Genomic DNA, 22,225 nt, shown 5'->3' with positions numbered 1-22,225 from the left:
TCTGCTTTATTCAGGCTCCTACTGGCGAAGGCCAACACTTCCTCAGTCCCCAACCCCGTCTGCTGCACAAGCACGGCACCGAGGCCAACTTCGCTGGCATCGGTATACACCACAAAAGGTAGATTGAGGTTTGGGTGACGCAGCACAGGAGTTGTCACTAGACGTTGTTTGAGGATTTCAAAGGCAGTCTGGCATTCCGTGGTCCACTTGAACTTGGTATCTTTCCTCTTCAGGGCATTGAGCGGTTCTGCTATCTGAGAAATTTGGCACAATCCTGTGGTACCACCCTGCCATACCAAGGAACCTCTGCAGAGATTTTAAGTTGTTAGGCACTGGATATTCTTCCACTGCCCTGGTCTTCTCAGGGTCCACCTGAACTCTAGCAGCAGAAACCACATGCCCCAGGAACTTGAGGGATTCACGGAAGAAGCGACTCTTGCTCATACTGACGGTGAGGTTCGCTTGCCTGAGTTTGTCCAGCACTGCCTGAATATCCTGAAAATGTTGCTGGATGTTGTATCAATAAATAATTATGTCATCCAGGTACAGAAAGCAGATTCTTCCTCTGAGCTCTCCAAGTGCCAACTCCATAAGTCGCTGAAAGGTTGCTGGGGCATTTTTCAACCCGAAAGGCATGACCTTGAATTAATACAACCCAAAAGCACAGACAAAGGCAGTTTTCTCTCTGCTCTCAGCATCCATGCTGACCTGCCAATATCCGGAGTTGAGATCCAGGGTGGTGAAAATCTTGGCCCCGCCCAGAGAATCTAGGATCTCCTGTGTTGTCGGGAGTGGATATGCATCATCTATTGTCACTGAGTTCAGTTTCCGGAAGTCTACACAGAACCTGGGGTCCACACCTGTCTTCTTGGGAATCAGGACAACTGGAGCTGCCCAAGCGGAAGATGATGGCTCAATGATGTCATCACACAACATTTTGTCGATCAGCCTCTTCATTGCCTCAAGTTTTACGGGGGACACACGGTAGGGTTTTTGCCTGATTGGTACCTCTTGTGTCACAAAAATCTTGTGCTGAAGGAGGCTAGTATGACCCAACTTCGTGGTGCAGACATCCATATTGTTCTAAAGTGGTACCAACAACTGTGATTTCCCTTCCTGATCCAGGTGAACATCCTGTATGGCTTGACAGAACAGTTCAGAGAGAGTGTCAGTCGATGTTGGAGGGAGGCCAGAGGGAGCCACAGCAGAGAAGAATGCACAGTATTGGGTTGGTTCTTGTTCATTTGAGCTGTCAGTCAAGAAATAAAATTGTTCCTGTTCATTTGCTTTGAACCAATATGTGTTATTGGCGATATCCAATTTCATGCCACTCTGAAAGAGGAAATCCAGCCCAAGCACACAGGGAAAGGCCAAGGTGTCTGAGTGAAGCACAGCAGTAGATTGAGTCCAGGTTTTGCCATGAAGCGTGTAGTTCACCATACACTCACCTAATGGTTGTTTAGGTTCTCCATCTGCCAAGTATATGGGGCCCTTAGTCCAGGGGTTCATGTTGTATCTCCAAGTGTCCTTAATTGCTGTCCATAGATCCTGATTCAGCAGAGTGAAGGATGAGCCACTGTCCACAATGGCTTTACCTGTCCAAGGTCCCATTGACAATGGTACCACCAACTGGAGTGGTGAACGGTTTGAAGACAGCTGGAGTGGAGGTGAAGCGGAGTTATGGTGAGTCAAAGTCAGAGGATCGTCAGACTTTATGGTGTGCAAGCTTGAGTGCGTCACGGCGCTGACAGTAGGATGTGTCCGAGGTACAGAGAAATGGTGATTCCCCTTTCCTTTCTTTCCATTATCAGCATAGTGGCATGAAGATGGAGCATGGGCTCCCTTGCAACACCAGCAGAACAGACCAGGAGATTTGGAGGGAGCCGTGGGGTTTGGTTGAGGGGGAATTGTTACATCACCAGGTGGGGTTGACTTTGAGGAATTATCCTGACGAGTTTGTGGTCGGTTCAGAGATTGCAGTCTTTGCTCATAGATGCACTGATTATCCCTGTCTTTTTCCAGTTGTTGGCCCAGCCGGACCAACCAATCTACTGTGTGTACCCCACTGCTCCGGAGCTGGCTGGCTAATTTTGGATTGCTGTTCTTGAGAATCAGCTTAATGACTTCCTCCTCTCTGATGTCAACCTTCCAACGCCGACACAAAGACCTGTACATGTAAGCAAAATCTCTGAAGCTCTCCCCTTCACCTTGAACTCGAGTCCGAACCCTCTCAGCTAATTCTTCTTCATAATCCTCTGAGAGGAATGCTGCAGTAAATTTTGTTGCAAAATCTGCCCAATTGGTGGTCTCCCGACGCACAACATCCCACCAATCTCTGGCTGTCCCATGCAACACATTCCTGAGAGTAGCAATGAGCTCCTCATCTGAAAGCGGGTTAAGTGCAAGAAAATCCTGGCATTTTTCCAAATAGAGTAATGGATCAGAGGTATCCTCACATTGTCCAAATGTGGGGAATTGGAGATTAATGGGTGTCTTTCCAGTACCTCTCCCCCTCATGTCTCCTTGCATGCTGACAGTTGGTACCTCAATGTTAGGTTGTAATATGGACTGAAGGTTGGGATGTGGTAGCTGTCCAGCCGCCACAGGAGAGCTCGTACGTGGAGTGGTTTGAGCAACAGTGTTGACTAGCGAAGCAGTATGTGAAGGTAAATATTGATGTTTTAATGTCATGACTTCTGTGTTCATAGTGTCAAGATTATGTAGACATGTTGACAGCTTAACTTCAATATCTCCCACACTTTGCACCATAGAGGACAAAACAGAGCTAATATCCCGCACAACTTCAGCCTGTTGTTGTTTCAGCTTCCAATTCAGTGTGGCTGTGAACTGTGTTCTAAGTAATCCAGTTGTTTGGTCATTTCCTCTTGCATTTTGCGTTGCGTTTGTTCACACAGCGTAGCCATGGTGTGAGTGAGTTTGCCTTCAATTGCTGTTATTTGATCTGTATACTGCTTTTGTTCCTCTCGCAGCTGCTGAAAGCTACTGCCAACCATTTTCTCCACATTAAATTGTGAGACACGCAACCCTTCTACCGCCTGCGACAAATCCCTCAATGTTGAGTCCTCTGTGGGCGGGCGCAAGGGAAGGGTTAGTGTCTGACTGGGTCCTGGTTCCATATTCTCAAAGAAATCCAAATCCAGGAGTAATTTTGAACTTGTTCACTTTTTTCAGGTGATAGACCCTCCAGCGGATGCATTTGGGTTGACTGAGCCACAGTATTGGGAAAGTCCAACAGGGGGCCAGCAGAAGAAGCAATATTGCATTTGAATTATTTCCAGTGTTTCCTTTCTTTGAGTGTGTTTCCTTTCCTTGAGAGTGTTTGAATTATTTCCAGGGTTTCTTTGTGTTTGATTGGCTTATTTTCCTTGTTCCTTGAGTTTGGGTTGAATAAACACGTGTTATTTTCCTCCAGAGTACTTTTGAGAGATTTCCGTTTATTTGCAGGGTAATTGTTTGGAATTGCACACAATGTTTCAGCTTTTAGGTTCTTGTCCTTTTAGAATTTTTTGCAGGTCCCATCTGGGGTGCCATTTTTTTATGTAACGGTAAGACTGTGCTCGGGGTGCCAGTTAGGTCAGCGCCTAACAATACTTCATCAGGGTGTGAGTCAGTATATTTTTTTTTGTCAGTTAGTCTACCATACATAAGATTCAACAAATCAGGAAAAGAAATAAAACCCCTTTCTTTTTTTTTTTTTTTTTTACTATTTTATTGCAGGTTTTCATATCATCTGTAATTGCTTTCATCAATTTTATCATTCATCCTGCTACATTTATACATTTTTACAATGCACTTACAAAACATAACATAAAAAGAAGGACAAAATAAAGAGTACAACGTGGAAATGACAACTACAAGTGCGAGACAAACAGCAGCAATACACAAGGAAAAAAAAAAAATAAATAAATAAATAAACAAATTAAAAAAAAAAAAAAAAAAAAAAAAAAAAAGAAGAAGGAGTACTACATGGAAATGACAACTACAAGTGCGAGACAAACAGCAGAAATACACGAGAAAAAAAAAAAAAAAAAAAAAACCCATTGTGGGAAAAGATAAATAAATAAGTATAATAAAATAGAATAAAAAAAAAAAAAGGGTGGGGTGGGGGGGGGGTTACAGGTTTGGTTTTACAGTTTTTGCCAATTTTTTACAGTTTTGCCAATTTACTGATCCACTCCTATTCCCATGACCCATTTACTCCAGTTTCTTTCGAATTCCTCCTCTCTATTTCTCAATTTATAGGTTATTCTTTCCATCTCCTTGATCTCTTCAATTGTTTTTTCCCAAGACTTAACAGATGGTGATTTCATGTTTAGCCAGTTTCGTGTTATTTGTTTTAATGCTGCTATTCGTATTATTGAGTACAGATATATATCTCCTTCCTTCTTAATTTCTCCTGGGATGAGGCCTAATAGTATGTTTGACGGGTGTAATGGTTTCTTTAAATCATATATGCTTATAATTCTCCTCTGAATTACACCCCAAAATTCTTTCAACACTGGGCAAAAATAAAAAATATGTGCATGATTGGCTTCCTGTTCATTACATTTCCTCCAACATTCGGCACTACCTAAGATACTATATTTGGATTTAAGTTTTGGGGTTACAAAAAATCTCATATTTATCTTCCACGCAAATTCTTTCCAGTATTTGGACTGTGTTGTTTTAAAAACTGTTTTACATGATTCTGTCCATTTCTCTTCTGAGATTGTTATACCCAGTTCTATTTCCCATTTCTCTTTTGTGTTATCCACATGTTCCTTTATTTCCTGTAGGATTTTATATAGTTTTGAGATTTTACTTTTATCACTATTTCTGTTTTTGTTTATAAATTCAAATAATTCATATGTTCTCTCATCCTGAATATTCCCCTGCTGTTTTATGAGGTAGTTCCTGACTTGTAAATATTTAAAGAAATTATTATTCTCTAACTTAAATTTAGTTGCTAATGTTTCAAATGAGTCTATCCGACTGTTTGTGATCATCTGCCCATATATTTGTAACCCTTTTCCTGCCCATTGTTCTAGTAATTTATCCATTTTATTAGGTAAAAAGTCTGGGTCCTTCGCCATCTCTCTCAGGTATATGCATTCTCTGTCTAGTTTATATACTGATCGAATATGCCTCCAGTTTATTAGTGTGTTTTGAACACATCTATTGTTTCCGTTATATTTCTGCATTTCTTTTAACCCTAAATAGGGTATCGTTCCAATTGATATTGGTGTTGATTGTTTTTCTATTGCTTTCCATTTAGCTGTTACTCCATTATTCATCCATTTTATTATTATGTCTATTTGAGTTGCATGAAAATAAATCATTAAATCTGGAAAGCCAACCCCACCCTTCTCTTTCACCTGAGTTAGAAGAGTAAATTTTTTCCTTTTTTTTTTGTAATTCCAAATAAAATTTGAAAGCATTGTATTCCATCTTTTAAAACTACTATATGGGATGGGTATTGGTAAAGTTTGAAATAAAAACAGAAATTGTGGGAGAACCATCATTTTCACTGTCTCTACTCTATTAAATATTGATTCTGGTATGGTTTTCCACCTGTTGAGATCTTGTTTCAGTTTATTTTCCAAAACTTGATAATTATGTATATACAGGGTGTTAATGTCTACCATCAAATGAATTCCCAGATATTTAATTTTTTTTGAATCCCATTTCAGTTTATATTTGTCTTTGAGTTGTGCTGATATCTGTTTTCCAATTGTTAGTACTTCACATTTATTTTCATTTAGTTTATAGCCTGAGTATTTGCTATAATCTGAGATTGTTTCCATTAAATTTGGTAGAGACTGATCCGGGGATGTTAGAAAAATGATTACATCATCTGCATATAGAGCCAATTTATGTTGTTGTTCCTTTATGTCTATACCTTTAATATTGCCATTTTTCCTTATACTCTCTGCAAGTGCTTCTATACAGAGTGCAAATATTATTGGTGAGAGAGGGTCTCCCTGGCGTGTCCCTTTACAAATCAAAAATTTCCTTGACAGTGTGCCGTTGACCTTTACTCTAGATATTGGATTCTTGTACATTCCTTTGAGCCACATGCTAAATTTCTCATGAAAACCAAAACTATTTAAAATTTGAAACATAAATGGCCACAGCACTCGGTCAAAGGCTTTTTCTGCATCTAATGTCAGAAGTAACAAATTTATATCATTTTTCTGTGCATAGTCTATTACATTTACAGTCCTTCTAATGTTGTCTGACAACAGTCTACCTGCTATGAAGCCACACTGATCACTGTCTATTATGTCAGGGATGATGTTCTTTAATCTGTTAGCTATAATCGAGGTTATTATTTTATGGTCTGTATTCAGTAGTGATATTGGTCTATATGAGGAACATTCTGTAGCATCTTTACCTTCTTTATGGATCACTGTTATTATAGATGAGTTCCAAGTAGTTGCCCATGTTCCAGTGTTTAAAGCAAAATTATAAGCCCGCTGGAGCAGTGGTGTCAACTGTTTTTTAAATACTTTGTAAAATTCGTTAGTATATCCGTCATCTCCTGGTGTTTTCCCTATTTTTAATTGCTTTATCTGTTGTAGTACCTCATCTTCTGTAATTTCTTTAATCAACCCTTCATTTTTCTTCCCTGATACCTGTTTTAGATTAAGTTTCTGTAAAACTGTTTTCATTTTTTCCAAGTCTATATCACTTACATCATCTTTGTAGAGCTTTTCATAGTATTTTACAAATTCTTCAGCTATTTTTTCCTTTTCTGTTGCCATTTCTGGGCTACCTTCTGTCTTTAATTTTGTAATGTAAGCTTTCTTACTCTGCTTTTTAAGTCTATATGCTAGAAGTTTTAATGAATTTGGCCCTCCATCATAATATGTCTGTTTTGTATATGTCATTAGTTTCTCTACTTCCTCCGTACGGGTTCTATCCAACTCTTTAAATTTCTTTTTTAATTCATTTTTAAACTCTGGGTCATTTGTATTTTTGAATTTTTCTTCCAAAGTTTTTATTTGTTGTTCAATAATCTTCTGTTTTTGCTGTTTTTTTCCTTTTATTAAATGCAGAGTATGCAATTATTTGTCCCCGTAAAACAGCTTTAGCTCCTTCCCATAATATAATTGGGTTAGTTTCCCCTGTGTCATTTATCTCTATATATTCCTTAAGTATGCCATTTATCTTTTCCACAAACATTTTATCTTGTAAAAGAGAGTTATTTAACTTCCATATTTTTTGTCCTTCCTTTATATTAAGATTTATATTTATAGTCACTGTAGCGTGATCTGATAAATCCCTTGTGCCTATTATACAAGATTCAATTAACTCTACATCTTTTTTAAACATAAAAAAATAATCTAGTCTATTATAAGTGGAGAATCTGCCTGAGTAATATGTAAATTCTTTTTTTGTTGAATTTAACATCCGCCAAATATCCACTAATCCAAGCTCTGAAATTGCTCCCCTTAGAATTGATGATGCTTTATCAGCTCTATGTGGTTTATTATTTGAGGAGTCCAATCTGGGATTTAATGTAAGATTCAAATCTCCGCCCATTATGATTACTCCTTTACATTTTGTCGTTAACAATTCAATTATTTCTGACATGAATTCTGGACCCATCTCTGGTGGGTAGTAAACATTTAGGAGAGAGATTGTTATTGAGTCTATTTTACCAACCACTAAGATGAACCTACCCTCTTTATCAGCAATATAGTTTTCCTCTTCAAAGGCTATATATGGTTGAATAATTATAGCTACTCCCCTCCTTTTGGATCCATATGAACTGGAGTAAATTAGTCCCTGGGTCATTTTACCTAACTTTTCATGTTCTGTTTTCTTTAAATGGGTTTCTTGAAGGAAAAGCACATCTCCTTTAGCTTGTTTCAGCTGAAGAAGAATCTTCTTACACTTAATTTGATTATTCAACCCATTAACGTTTAATGATATTATTTTCAATTTTGTCATACCCCCTATTTAAATATATGTTGGACCTCACTTTTTCAAGAAACCCCTTTCTTGAACCCATAAAAGCACATAACCCAAAGCCAACCAATCCAAACAACTCAATAAAACCACAAGGAATTTTCAGTTCAAATCAAATGTATTGCGGCAAATCATAGGCAAGGAATCAACCAAGAAGTCAGCAACAGAAAAGGCAGCAACACAAAAAAACAACAACAAAGAAATCAAAGGCCAGTCCATTCCAGAAAAAAACTAAAATCCAGTCCGCAATTTCATCCCAGCCCAAAATCCTCACACAGTCTCTTTCTGTACAACAGTTCAACTCATTCCCAAGTCAAGTCCCATCCGTGTATTATGTCAGTCGCGTCAAGTTTCTCCCTCAGCACAGCCGCTTGAACAGGAGTGTGTTGCGATCCGTCAGCTCCAGGAAATATATTCCACCTGGTTTTCCACAAGACGACCACTCGGAAACGCGGACTCACACGAAAAAAAAACTGTGGAGACGCCAAAACGCTGCTCCGTACTCCGGCAGGACGGCCTCACCACTTCCTCCGCAATACTGTGTACTATAATACTTGGATTTCCCTCGGCTTTTAAATGGGAAGGACTGCCGCCATTGGCTCATGAATGGAGGTGTGTGTGTAAACTTTCAGTAGCCTCCCGGGGTAGTGATAGTTATAGGGAGAACCTATCGCTACAAGGTTTCAGTTACTTGCCTGTGACTGGCCTGACCATATGTCACTCAGAAAACAGTCAGCCAATCAGTGGAGAGGTGCTGATTATCTCTTCTGATTGGCTAAACGAACCATGCTGCCAGAGCTCCGGGAGAAAGGCAAGAGAAAGGAGCTGTGAAACTATATTTAGCGGACTACAGGTACTCAAAACCAAAAATACATCTTGCTAGAGATATCAACAGTTAAAATAAAACCCTGGAAAAGTGTACAGCATGGGGCCTTTAAGCTTTCCCTTCACTCGAATTAGGGGACTTAAGTCAAACCAATATAAAAACAGTCCTAGACCATTATTCCTAAACTACCAAACTTTACAGTTGGCATTGTGCTTTCAGGGAGGTAGCATTCTCCTTGCATCTGCCAAATATGTGTCTGTCAGACTGCCAGATAGTGAAGCATGATTCATCTCTCCAGAGGCACACATTTCTACTGCTCCAGAGTCCAATGGCTGAGTGTTTTAAAACACTGCAGCAGACATTTGCACATTGTGATCTTCGGTTGGTGTGCATCTGCTTGGCCTGAGAACCCAGTTCATGAAACTAATGACCAACAGTTCTTGTGCTGATGTTGCTTCCAGAAGCAGTTTTGAACTTGGTAGTGAGTGTTGCAACTGAGGCAGACAATTTTTATGTGCAACATGCTTCAACACACAGCAGTCCCATTCTGTGAGCTTTTGTGGCCTAATGCCTTATGGTTGAGCTGTTGTTGTTCCTAGATGTCTCCACCTCACAATAGGACAGGACTTGTGGTTGACCAAGGCAGGTCTTGCATGGCCAAAATTTGATTTAGAAAGGTGGCATCCTATGGCAGTGCCACACTGAAAATCCCTGAGCCCTTTGGTACAACATTTTTGACTATAGCTGTATTTGCTATAGCTGTATGTTAGTAATGGCTGTGACTGAAACAGCTAAACCTTTTACTAGGAGGGGTGTCCACATACTTTGGAAAGTATTCATTTTCTGCTCTTTGCTGTCATATATTTAAATTAAAAGACAATTATTTTTTGTTATCAATCTGCACATAATACGAGCAAAGAGCAAAAACAAGTTTTTCTATGTGTTGTAATTAACAAAAATGAAAGATTGATATATATCATTTACATAAGTATTAAGACTCTTTGTGCAGTACTTTGTAGAGGCCCTCTCTATATTTGGCTTTTCTCATTGCTCCTTCAAGTTGAACCAGTTTCCCAGTCTATTCCACTGAGAGGTAGCCTGGATCCAACCCTCATGAACTACCACAACCATATTTTTGAATTGTGTGGTGATTCCTTAGGTCTGGAACAGCTTTCATTCCTGAGGGTAGATTTAACTGGAATCTGTGTGAGATGCCTAATTGGCCAGTCAACAAATTCTCTGATGATGCCTTCACTTCAGATTAGTTCACTTCAGTTAGGTCCGTAAGTGTTTGACAAAATTACGAATACTGTTTCACTGTCCAATGTACACCACCATTGATTTAAAATGGAGTAGTCAAGATGTGGTTGAAGTGCAGACATTCTGCTTTAATTTAAGGGGTTGAACAAAAATATGGAATTAACCTTTTAGGAATTACAGCCAGTTTTATACTGAGTTGCTCATTTTCAGTGGCTCAAAAGTACTTGGACAAACTATACATAACATCTATAACGAAAATTATAAGGATTATAATCAATATTTGGAGGACAATCTTCTGCAATCTATGACTGTCTCAAGTCTAGAACTCATGGAAACATCACCAAATTCTGAGTTTCCTCCCTTGAGATGCTCTGCCAAGCCTTTACTGCAGCTGCCTTCAGTTGTTGCTTGTTTGTGGGTCTTTCAGCCTTCAGTTTGGTCTTCAGCAAGTGAAAAGCATGCTCAGTTGGGTTGAGGTCTGGGGACTGACTTGGCCACTGAAGAATATTCCACTTCTTTGCTTTCAGTAACTCTTGGGTTGCTTTCACAGTATGTTTTGGGTCATTGGATCTTCAATCTGCACTGCATATTGTTTTGCTACTTCCATCAGCAGTCACATCATCAACTAGACCTGCAAGCAGGTATGAGCAGGGTCCAAGCTCCCTGCGCAAGTCGGACCCGCTGCCCCGCGGAGCCAACACAAGTTGGACCCCCTGGCCTGCACATCCTGGGCAAGTCTCAAGTCCAGAGCAGCGGCGAGGGAGGCTTAACCAGCTCAGATGATATCGCTCTGCTGACCCTCCTCCAGGGTCCAGTGTCGGACCATGGAAATGCTTTTCCAGATTTTATTTCTTGGAGTAATGACAACTTTTTGATTTTAAACATATCCAAAACCAAGACAATGATTATTGATTTTAGATGCAAGATAGAGGCAGCACAGGAGTGCATCATTCACAGTGAAAAAGTGAACACTGCAAAATCATACAAATATGTATTTGGATGACTAACTTAAATTTGCTGTGAACACAGACTGTTGTGAAAAGTGGGCAACAGAGAATTAACCTCTTATGGAAGCTTAATTCTTTTTCAGTCAGTCCTATAATCCTTTCTCATTTTTATCAATCTTTTATTGATAGTCTTCTGTTTTTCTTTTATGTGCTGGTTTCCCAGCCTTTCAGTTAGAGACAGGAACAGTATGACGGTATGGTTAACGTGTTTCTGAAATCACAGGCGTCAAACAGAGAGATCAGCAGATCCTCCATGAGACTAAAATGAAGTTTCTTCTGCTCAAGTTTTTTTTAAGTGAATTTTCTCTGTTGTCATCATCTGTTATCTGTCTGTATGTCACTGTGCTTTATTTCTGTATTTTAGGTACATGCCGCTCCGTACAAATTGCCTCTAGAAGCATTAATAAAGTTGTTTGAATTAAACTGAATTTAACTGAACCAGCAGGGATAACAGCATTGATGAGAGACAAACTATGAAGCAGCTGTGATTCCACCACATGTCAAAATAGGTCATTTTATATAGGGACGTATAGGCCAGAATTTAGCCTCAATTTGAATAGATATTTAGCCCACTTGCCAAATACCAAACATGGTAAACTTGGCACCAATGGAAAATGAGTCAGCTAGATCCTCTGAAAGACAAAGTGTCAGGTGCAGCGGACAGACTGATTATCTTCAAAATTGAAAAATTGTAAAATGTCACACAGAATGGGCACTTTACTATGCAGTAAAGTGCCCATTCTGTGTCCATTCTTTATTTTTTCAATTTTGAAGATAATCACACCAAAATGGTTTCAATTTGTAAAGTAGTCAATTTTATGCATATTCTACGTATGGTGAAATTCGGAATGGGTACTTTACTGTTGAAATTTGGAAGCGAAAACCCGAACTCTATAAATGTGCACCTTTAGAGATTTGGTAAAAAGTTCATGAAAATGTTGATGTTTTGACAAATAAATGCATTTCTGGTGCAATGGTCATTGTATTTTAGGTTAATAATGACCAAATAACAAACAATAAATGAATATAAGACACAGAAGAGAGCTACAATGGTCTAATATTGAGGAATTTCAATATTCGCGAGTGGTGAAATAGCCCCATGTTTGGGATAACAAAAAAAAAAAAAAAAAAAAAGAAGAACTTGCATAAAGAAAAAAAATATATCCCAAGATATCCTCTATATCCTCTTTATATCCCAAGAAAGAGCAAGCTTTGAACTTTAAATTAAAACAGAAATCAGATTTTTAAGACATTCCCACATGCAGTTATGGGCCAATGAAAATCTGACATGAAAACTTTTTTGGGGATTTGGAGAAGCCGCCATCCAGAAACTGATGCATATATCTGACTAAACATTAATGCTTTGAACAGTCCATGTATGTATCTCAAAGCTCTGAAAAAATCAAGAAGCTGGGGCAAATACAAAGTTGTTTTCAGAAGGCCCAAACGTGGTCCACCACAAAACCCGCATAATTTTTTTTTAATTTTAGCAGGCTGGAGCCCTGATAAGTCGCTGGTCCTTCAGGCAGGTATTTGCATCTTTGCATAGGAGCTTCATTAGCTCCTATGCTCCTATCCTTAGCTTTTTTTTTTTTTTTAGCATTAGAATTGCCATTGGGTTCATGGTCAGTTCATTGGGTGTTTATCTGCAGTCCCCGAATCATTGAGTTCAGTTGTGATGTTTCCTGTTGCCTCTCAGGGCTGGGGAAAAAGTATTTTGCGTTTTTAGCCCTGAATGCCTAGGCCTGGTGACAGCCATGCCACAAAACAACACAGCAACAATGACACATTAGGAAATCACCACTATCTCACTATCATAGCAGCACAACACATAAACATGTAGTGTATGCTGGGTTCATGTCACCAATGAGATAACATTAGTCTGTAGGTGACAGCACAGAAATATACTTGCGTGTCTTGTGAATATTTTAATACTGCAGTATGTGTGCACTGTAGACTGTCTGGAGTCTGCACTGCCCTAAAATTTGAGTTCCACCTTTTCCAGTCCGTCAACATAACATTAAGAACAACATTTTTAAATCGATTTTTGCAGCTTTTGAACTATAAATATTCACACTCAAAACTGCACTGCTGAGGGTCCTCAGCAACACATTTTCCAGGTTTGAAGTTGAACAGACATACATTTGGAGAGATAATCAAACCTCGCCATGCCTTTCTAAATTTTGTCTAGTTAAGTGAATTTGCAGGTTGCACAGTTGGACAGACAATAAGTACAACATCTCTTAAGACATCTCAAGAATGATCAAAGTAAGCAGTATAGATCTGAGTTCAGTTTGGAATGTCACAGCAGAGGTCTGAATACTTTATGTAAATGACTTTTTTTTCTTTTTGAGTACATTAGCAAAAAATTGTACATGCCTTCACTATCATTATGAGGTACTGTGAGTAGCCTGATGCTAAATAAATTTCATTCATTTTAAATTATATCTTAAACACACCAAAAGAAATACATTCCAAAGCCACTTTATGTGTATTATAATGTATTGAATTTGAAAAGTGGCTACCACTAAAATTAATGAGCTGTACTGGGAAGGACAGAAAGAAGAAACAAATGAAGAAAAGAAAGAAGAAAGGAAGGGGGAAAAAGAGATCCCTCACCTGTTCATCTTCTATCTCCAGCTCATCACTAAGTATCAGTTCCAGCAGTTTATCTTTAGACAAACTGTAGAATTCCTCTGATTCTCTTACCTAGAACAAATGAAATACTTTGAGCATTACATAAATACAGTGCAGAATGTAATCAGCTGATCAGGTGGATCCAGGTGAGACCTATGCTGTTTTCTTGATTCCATGTCTTGAAACTTCAGAAGTCATGAATGGGAGATACAGGAAGGGAGACAGTTTAAAGAATCAACTAAAACCCAAATTATGCACGAGCCTAGGGCTGAACGATTTATCGTTTTCTGATCGAAATTGCGATTTCAGTTTTTGCAGTGCTCCTAACTGACCCAGGATCTGTTGTGTCAACTATTTTACACATACATGCCGTCTCCCTACCATCCAGTCGTCATGCCCTGTCAAGTTCACCAATCAGAAGCGGCATGCTAGGTGTGGACAGGCCATGCAAACCAATCAGAAGCGGCCACTGTCCAGGTGACAGTATATACACTCATATACACACAGTAACAACAAGCTGGTGTCCATAAATAACGTGTTTTGAAATGGCTTCAGCTGAACCAGAAGCGGAGTTAGGGGATTTAATCCCCAAAAAGCAGCACATTGGTTTCAGGTTTGAGACTGCAGACGTGTACCAGAAACAGGTACTGTGCAAAGCCTGTCGAGCAAAAGTTGCAACATCCAGCGGCAACACAACCAACTTATACTGGCACTTGAAAAATCACCACAGGCACTTACATGACGAGTGCATGACCAAATAGTCCGGTGAAAAGTCGGGTGAAAGTGACGCTCAAGCCCATTGTAGCAAACAGACTACAATTACAGCGTCTTTTGCTAGTGTAACTCCGTATGAAAAGAGCAGCCGCAGACACCGTGAAACTTTTTTAACTTAACACAATTATGGATTTTTTATATGACAGTCAAAGATGGCTCTTTTAGTTCTTCAGTTGTAATAACTGCGGTTGGTCAAGGACCTTAAAGAATGTACATGCGTGTTTCTTGGGAATAAATACATGGAAGCAATTCTTACCTTTTAGTATTCATCCTTGCATTAGAGCAAATAGCATTTAATCGCAATATCTGCCAGAAAAATCGCAATTAGATCTTTTCCTAAAATCATTCAGCCCTATATGAACCACTGAAAAACCTCTCCTTTCCCCTTTTCTGTGTTTCCAAATGCATACAAGGTTATATGGAGGGACCAAACACAGCTATGTCAAAATGTTTGAGGACAGCAGCTGTGACATCCAAAATAAAAACAAATAAATAAAAATAAATAAATAAAATAAAATAAACAAAACAAGAACATGTCAACCAATGTTCCTAAAGTTTCATGAACTGAAATTCATAAGGACTCCAAAAACCTAATAGATTTCTCTATTTTTGGTTAGGTGAGGATCAGTGGCATTAGGCCTGAAGCTCAGTTTAAGCTCCAGTTCATAGTTTAAGAAACCAGACTGTTAAATAACATCCTGAGTTTTCCTGCTTGTATGACAAAATATTTGGCATTCAACTTCACTAAAATGTATTGGCAGGAAAAAGCAGTCCATGGCAGTCAAATCAATCCAATCAAATTCATGACACCAGTCAGAGAGGATTTTACTTGCTTAAACCATATACTTTCTCATAGTTTTATATCCACAAACCATTTTCACTTCCATAATCCATCTGTATAAAAAACTAGGAAAAAAATGTTTGAAGGAGCAATTCTTGATGTTTTCACAGCAATATAAAAATAGATATAAGAGAGGGAATTGAGACCTGTTTAACTTCCTAACACTTATTCTAACTAATAGTGTATAGTGCATAATTAACACTACTGTGTCAATAACCATTATAAATGGCAATAACAGTAAGACATTGTTTAAATTTTTGGACTGTTTACATTGACTTTGGAGCAGTTAAAACTGTTTTTCTGGATAGTTCTGGAACAGTGAGGAAAAAGGTGCCCTGCACTAACCGACTTAATTTTGAACAATTCATTTAGATGACAGAAAGATTTGGGTTACACTTAATGACTGGGACGACAGGCTTGCCACTTGCAACTGAGCCAACTGCTTACACCAAACCTAGTATGTGCTTCCCCTAGTATGGACCAAGTTGTGAAGGGTACAGTAACAGTGTGGTAGAGATAGCTCATCATTTTGTTCACTGTAAGTCCACTCCCAGTTTCATTGGCTGTTTAATCAAAATCCCTCATCACATCTGTAGCTGATGAGTTTACACTACCTGATTAAAATATCAAATCAAACATGTTTGATATAATCGTAGTAGCTCAGAGTTGCCCAGGTTATAGTCTGTGCCTCTCATAGACTTCTCGATTCTATGTGCAACCAGCCACCCTGACTGAACCTGCAGTCTGCAGACTGGCTCAGGCCAATTGTGAGTCAGGGCTATGACCAGGGGAAAACGTGTTTAGTGTAACCTTGTTTAGTTTAAGTACCAGATGCCTGTAGAGTACAGTCATGCACATGGGTTAGCCAGAGTCCAGTGAAATATGATTGCTGACAGTATCTATGAGCCCAATCAGTTTGGGTGAGGACTGCCTCTTTTGAAGAGTACAGAGAATCTTTGACTTGGGTCCTTGTCAAAGAACAGATAAACAAGGACACAGGACAAAGACTCTCTTTTGAAGAATGCAGAGTCCCGTGTCCTTGTTTATCTGTTGTTTGACACCTCTGCACAGATATGCTTAGCTGTTTTAAAAAATGCCAAATAATAATAATTATTGCTATTACATAAATCTAGTTACAAAACAAAGACAGCACTGTAGATATGAGGTTTCTACAGGATATCAGCATTTAGACAACATAGATCTGTTTTACCGTCTCATAGTGTACTAGACACATCCGCCATGACAGCTCGTACAGTCTTTTGCACTGATGGGCATCTGATAACAGCATCATTCCCAGACAGTTGGAGGAATGCAGGTTCTTTTCTAAAAATTCTGCTGCAGCATCCCGGATATCATGAAACTGTAACATGTCGCCTGCCTCCAACAATGACTCAGCATTCTCTTCATTTATTATGAGTCTGGAAGAATAGGCAAAGTCCAGCAGCAGCTCCAATACCTGGGAGTGAATATGAGACTGTTTAGTTAGCTGACCTGTTGTTATTACTGCTCTTCTTGTTGGTGCTGTTGTTTTTCACTCAAGAACAAACATTTCACTCACATTACAACATTATCTACTGCAGGAAAAAATGTGAATCACCAGGAGGACAAACAATTTTAATTTTGTGCAATATACTTAGCAAGAAATTATTTTCTAGCATTTAATCACGTCTGCAATAAATCTAATGGTTGTCAATATCAGATATGCAATTAATAATTTTTCATAGGCCTCCTAGCTTGAAACTCTGTCATCCTGGATACTAGAGATACAAAAATTTGGTTAATTAAGATGAATGATAATTACAAAAATAATGAACTTTGTTTGTATAGTACCTGTCTTAACAAAGTTACAAGGTGCTTGTACAAGTAAAACATAAAACATAACACATAATGCAAAAGTTTAGGCTAATTCCTATCATTTTACATTGCATTTAAGTCAGTATTTCGGTAATGCCTATAGAATATTTGCTACAGCTCTTAGCAACTTTTTTTTAAGCAGTGATATAGAGGCAGTGGGTATTGTGCTATGTTGTTGTTTGTGTTAGTGCCTTGTGTTTTTCCTCTGTGCTTGCAAACCAAATGTGTGGAATAACTGTGAATGTATGTTTTCAACACTGCCACTGCCACACTAGACACTGCCCAAAATTTGACTTTAAACCTTTGGGTGATTTTGACCTGCATAGTGCAAAATTTATTTAGCTCATCCTCACTCATTACCAGTCATGAAGTTCCATCCAAATACCTCCCTTAGTTTTGTAAGTTAATTTGGTAACAGAAAAACAAACATAACCACCTTTGGTTCAGTAATTATTTTGTAAATTAGCTCAAAGTGTGTATGCAGAGGGCCACAAAGCTGATTTTCTGGAGATAACAAAAGGTGTCCTCCAGAGTTCCATTTTAGGACTTACTTTGTTCTCTTGTTCTTTGACAAAACATTTAACCGCCCTAGATCCATTGTTTCTTTCTCATGGTGTTCTGTTTGTACTTTGTATTTTATCTTGCTGTTAAGAAAAAAAGGAAATTTGGTTTTCTTTAAATGCCAAGACAAGACTTGTGGAAGCTACTTTTCTGTCTGTGATTAATTACGGTGACATACTGTATATGCATGCAGCCTCCTCCATCTTATGGAGCCTTGATTCAGTGTAACATGCTTCTCTACATTTCATTACAAATGAAAAATTCCTTAAGCACCATTGTATTCTTTATGATTTGGTGGGTTGGACATCATTGACCATTCACAGACAACATCAACTGGACTTGTCACAGAATAATTTGCAAAAAGATCCAAAATTTGAAAACTTTATATACACTCCTGATCAAAATTTTAAGACCAGTTGAGAAATTGCAAGAATTTACATTTTGCACTGTTGGATCTTAAGAAGGTTCTAAGCAGAGCTTCAAGATGCAAAAAGAAGAAATGGGAGTGAGACAAAAAAAAAAAAAAAAATTGAGTAAGCAATTTATTGCAAACAACCATTAAACTGAAATAGGCTGTCCATCAGCTGATCAAAAGTTCAAGACCACTGCCTTTAAAAGCCCAAATCTTGGCAAAAATGTGGATTCAGTGTCATTTTCTGTCCGGTATCCACACTGTCATGACCTCCTGATGGCAAAGGTAAAAAAGCTTTCTCTCCTTGAACACAGTCGGATTGTTGAGCTGCATAAGCAAGGCCTCTCACAGTGTGCCATTGCTGCTGAGGTTGGACGCAGTAAGACAGTCATTTTAAACTTCTTAAAAGATCCTGAGGGTTATGGAACAAAAAAGTCAAGTGGTAGACCCAAAAAAATTTCACCAGCCCTGAGCCGGAGGATCCAATTGGTTGTCCATCAAGACACGGGACGATCCTCGGCCCAAATTAAGCTTGTCACTGCTGCCAATCGCAGTCCCATAACCATCAGACGGCATCTGTGAGAGAAGGGTTTTACGAACAAAAAACGTTTTCAAAGGCCTTGTCTCTTTCAACGGCACAAAATTGCCCGTTTGGAGTTTGCACGAGAGCACCAAACATGGGACATTGAAAGGTGGAAGAAAGTTTTATTCTCTGATGAGAAAAAAATTTAAAAAATTTATCCTGATGGCTTCTAACGTTACTGGCATGACAAGGAGATCCCACCTGAGATGTTTTCTACACGGCACAGTGGAGGGGGCACCATCATGATCTGGGGGGCTTTTTCCTTCAATGGAACAATGGAGCTTCAGGTTGTACAGAGGCATCAAATGGCAGCTGGCTATGTGGAGATGTTGCAGGGGGCATCCCTCATGACTGAAGGCCATCGTCTGTGTGGTAATGACTGGGTTTTTCAACAGGACAACGCTGCAGTTTACAATGCCCGCCTGACAAAGGACTTCTTGCAGAGACATAACATCACTCTTTTGAACCATCCTGTGTGTTCCCCTGATCTAAATCCAATTGAGAACATTTGGGGTTGGATGGCAAGGGAAGTTTACAAAAATGGACATCAGTTCCAGACAGTGGATGTCCTCCGTGAAGCCATCTTCACCACTCCCACATTCCCACTAGCCTCCTGGAAACACCAAGCATACCGAAACATCAAGCATGCCGAAACAAATATTTGAGGTGATTAACAAGAAAGCTTTTTTGCCTTTGCCATCAGGAGGTCATGACAGTGTGGATACCTGACAGAAAATGACACTGAATCCACATTTTTGCCAAGATTTGGGCTTTTAAAGGCTGTGGTCTTAAACTTTTGATCAGCTGATGAACAGCGTATTTCAGTTTAATGGTTGTTTGCAATAAATTGCTTACTCAATTTTTTTTGTCTCACTCCCATTTCTTCTTTTTGCATTTTGAAGCTCTACGTAGAACCTTCTTAAGATCCAACAGTGCAAAATGTAAATTCTTGCAATTTTTCAACTGGTCTTAAAATTTTGATCAGGAGTGTATATTTAAGGGCACCATAAAGAATGTGGTGATGGAGGCAAGTAGTTGTCTCTATTGAGAGGACACTGTGCTTGAATAGCTGCCTTTCTGTTTTATTGTGAACTGTGAATTTGTATGGCTGTTACCTTGGCCAGGTCTCTCTTATAAAATGGACTTTTAATTTCAATGGGACTAAATGGTAAAATAAAGGTAAAATAAAATATATAAAAAATTTTATGGAAGTGGTTTATTTATAAATGTTTTGGCAAAAGTAAATTAGGTGAACTTGGTGTGGTTGTGCTGAGTTTTAAGTCGTCATAGATGCAAGTGCACCATTGCACCACCATTTTTAAGAAGCCGACATTATTCATTATACTGTGTTGAATATTGGGACTTACTGAGGCCAAGATCTAAATTTGTCCCCCAGTTGTTCAAAGGAGCGGGGCAAGTTGCAGGTAAATCAGCAAAAACTGGAATACAGCCTAAGTCACAGAGCTGTGTAGGTATTTATACCATCTCCAGCAGTCCATAATGACTAAGATTTCTAGAACGCATAGGGCCCTATCTTGCGCCAAAGTCCCTAAACCCGTTATTTAGGAATTTAGCATTGCGCAAGTTAGCACAAAAGTTGCTATCTTGCGCACCTCCCGTTATCCGTAAAACACCTGCGCTACCCGCTATATTATGCATAGGCGTGTTTTGGGTGTTACGCCAGTTACACCAATCAGTGTGCCAGGTGCCATTGCCTTTAAGGGCAGGCTGCGCTATCCTAAATCCTAAACCCGTGATGGAGAGAGGGAGGTAGATTTTCTCAGGGGTTCTACTGAGGCTAAAGCAAGTTGGCTTTATATATATACATATTATATATTATATCATAGGCGAGTTAATTCAGAAGGTGGACCCACATGTGTCCAAGTGGACGTGTCACAAGGTTGTACTGATTGAGTAAAATCCCCGGGTCACACCACACACACAAGAGGCAGAGGTGGAACTATGTGTAAACTAATTTATTGACAAGGTAGATTGGGCAAATAAAATATTAAAAATAAAAATATAGTACAGCTGCTGGCTTATGATAAAACAATAAAACGTGCTGGCGTAAGTGTCCAATTAAATAGTCTTTCCTCTAAACAGTCTATATGAGCAATATACTCAGTCCATTCCGGTGGCGTCCCGGTATCAGTCCAACCGTGTGTGTGGCGAGGCTCCGTCGGGGGCGTGCATTGAAGCCGCCTGGGCGCGCTCTCGTAACAGCCCAAACTTTAGGGATAGCGCTTTAGGGATAACTTTCCCTAAAGTGTGTGCGCAAGATAGCAACTTTAGGGATAGCGCATGAAACACGCCCATGGACACACCTCCAGGCGCAAATGACGGAATCGGCATAATGGATAGCGGGTAGCGGGTGGCGCAAGATACCGTTTAGGGATAGCGGAAGTTCCTAAATCCGCAATTTGCGGGTAGCGGGTAGTGGCAGCGGATAGTGGGTGGCACAAGATAGGGCCCACAGTGTACCCAAAGAAGCCCTCCAGAGCTTTCACAGCTACTACTTGTTTTTAGGGCTTGATGATAAAAGGGCACAATGTTTTGGACAGAATCTTGGACTCATCACACATTGCGTCAGTTGTGATACACTTAGATAATGCACTAAAAAGAGAAGCCAGCCAGTAGACTACTACACAATGACACATTCTAGACACAACATTAATTTCAACAGTTGACAAGCATATAACAGGCATACAAATATGCATATATGAGGACAAATTATAATCATTATAATTATCACTTTAGTAGGGTTAGGGTTAGTAGTAGTAGTACCTCGGGGTGTATATTGTCTCTAAAGTTGACGTCGCTGTCCAGACTTTCTCGCAGCCCTCCACTGAACATGGCCTCAAAATACCGACTGCATGCTGCCAAGACTGCCCTTCAAACACACAAACAAAACATTTGATCAGTGTCCTAAGAAGCTAATTACTTTCAGTTCTTTAGATATATAGCTTCTTTGCCTCATATGCAATGGATTTTAGATTTGTTGCCAGGGGCATGGCGCATATTGGTTGCAGGGGACAAACTAACAAAATGATATTTTATTGTCATTTGTTTTCACAAAAAGGAACTTCACAAAAAGGCATCTTAATAATGAGATGCTTTCCTTTTTAAGCGCCTTCAAGGTACAGTTAAATATAGTTAGTACTGCTGTCTAAGTACGTCCACTGATGCTTCTGGACACTTCTTCAGTGATGTTCCTGGATATCCTGGGCATTTTGGGTCTTTCAGTATCATACACCTGCCTTCAGGCAACCCAGCTGAGGGTGATCAGATGCCAGCCTCTGTCCAGATAGCAGGCTACAACTACTGTGCAGCCCATGGTTCTCCTCTTCTGAGCCACAGTCATTTTGAGGCTTTGTCTGCCACTTCGGTGGTTTTGCAGATAGCTTTCCTCCTCCTCGCTCCTTCAATACCCAATAAGCTGATGGCTCCAGACAGGAATCGGGCCACAGATCCCCTTCATTCGACCCCTACTGGGTAA

At 39.4% G+C, this 22,225-nt stretch overlaps 1 protein-coding gene across 4 annotated transcripts in view; it reads right to left on the bottom strand.

Annotated features, from left to right (window-relative positions):
• Nucleotides 1–22,225, bottom strand: part of enc2 (ectodermal-neural cortex 2) — a 225,307-nt gene that overhangs the window by 88,216 nt on the left and 114,866 nt on the right. For all 4 annotated transcript variants that reach the window (XM_030053022.1, XM_030053023.1, XM_030053021.1 and 1 more), the window contains exons 3-5: nt 21,514–21,619; nt 16,530–16,775; nt 13,687–13,776 (exon numbers count right to left, since the gene is read on the bottom strand). In XM_030053022.1, the coding sequence (XP_029908882.1) occupies nt 13,687–13,776; nt 16,530–16,775; nt 21,514–21,619 (442 nt within the window). The remainder of the gene's footprint in view (nt 1–13,686; nt 13,777–16,529; nt 16,776–21,513; nt 21,620–22,225) is intronic.

Source organism: Myripristis murdjan, chromosome 6, assembly GCF_902150065.1.
Source record: "Myripristis murdjan chromosome 6, fMyrMur1.1, whole genome shotgun sequence".
In the NCBI taxonomy this organism is placed as follows: domain Eukaryota; kingdom Metazoa; phylum Chordata; class Actinopteri; order Holocentriformes; family Holocentridae; genus Myripristis; species Myripristis murdjan.
Note: the sequence above shows the minus strand (reverse complement) of the source record. Positions and strands in the feature narration are given on the sequence as shown.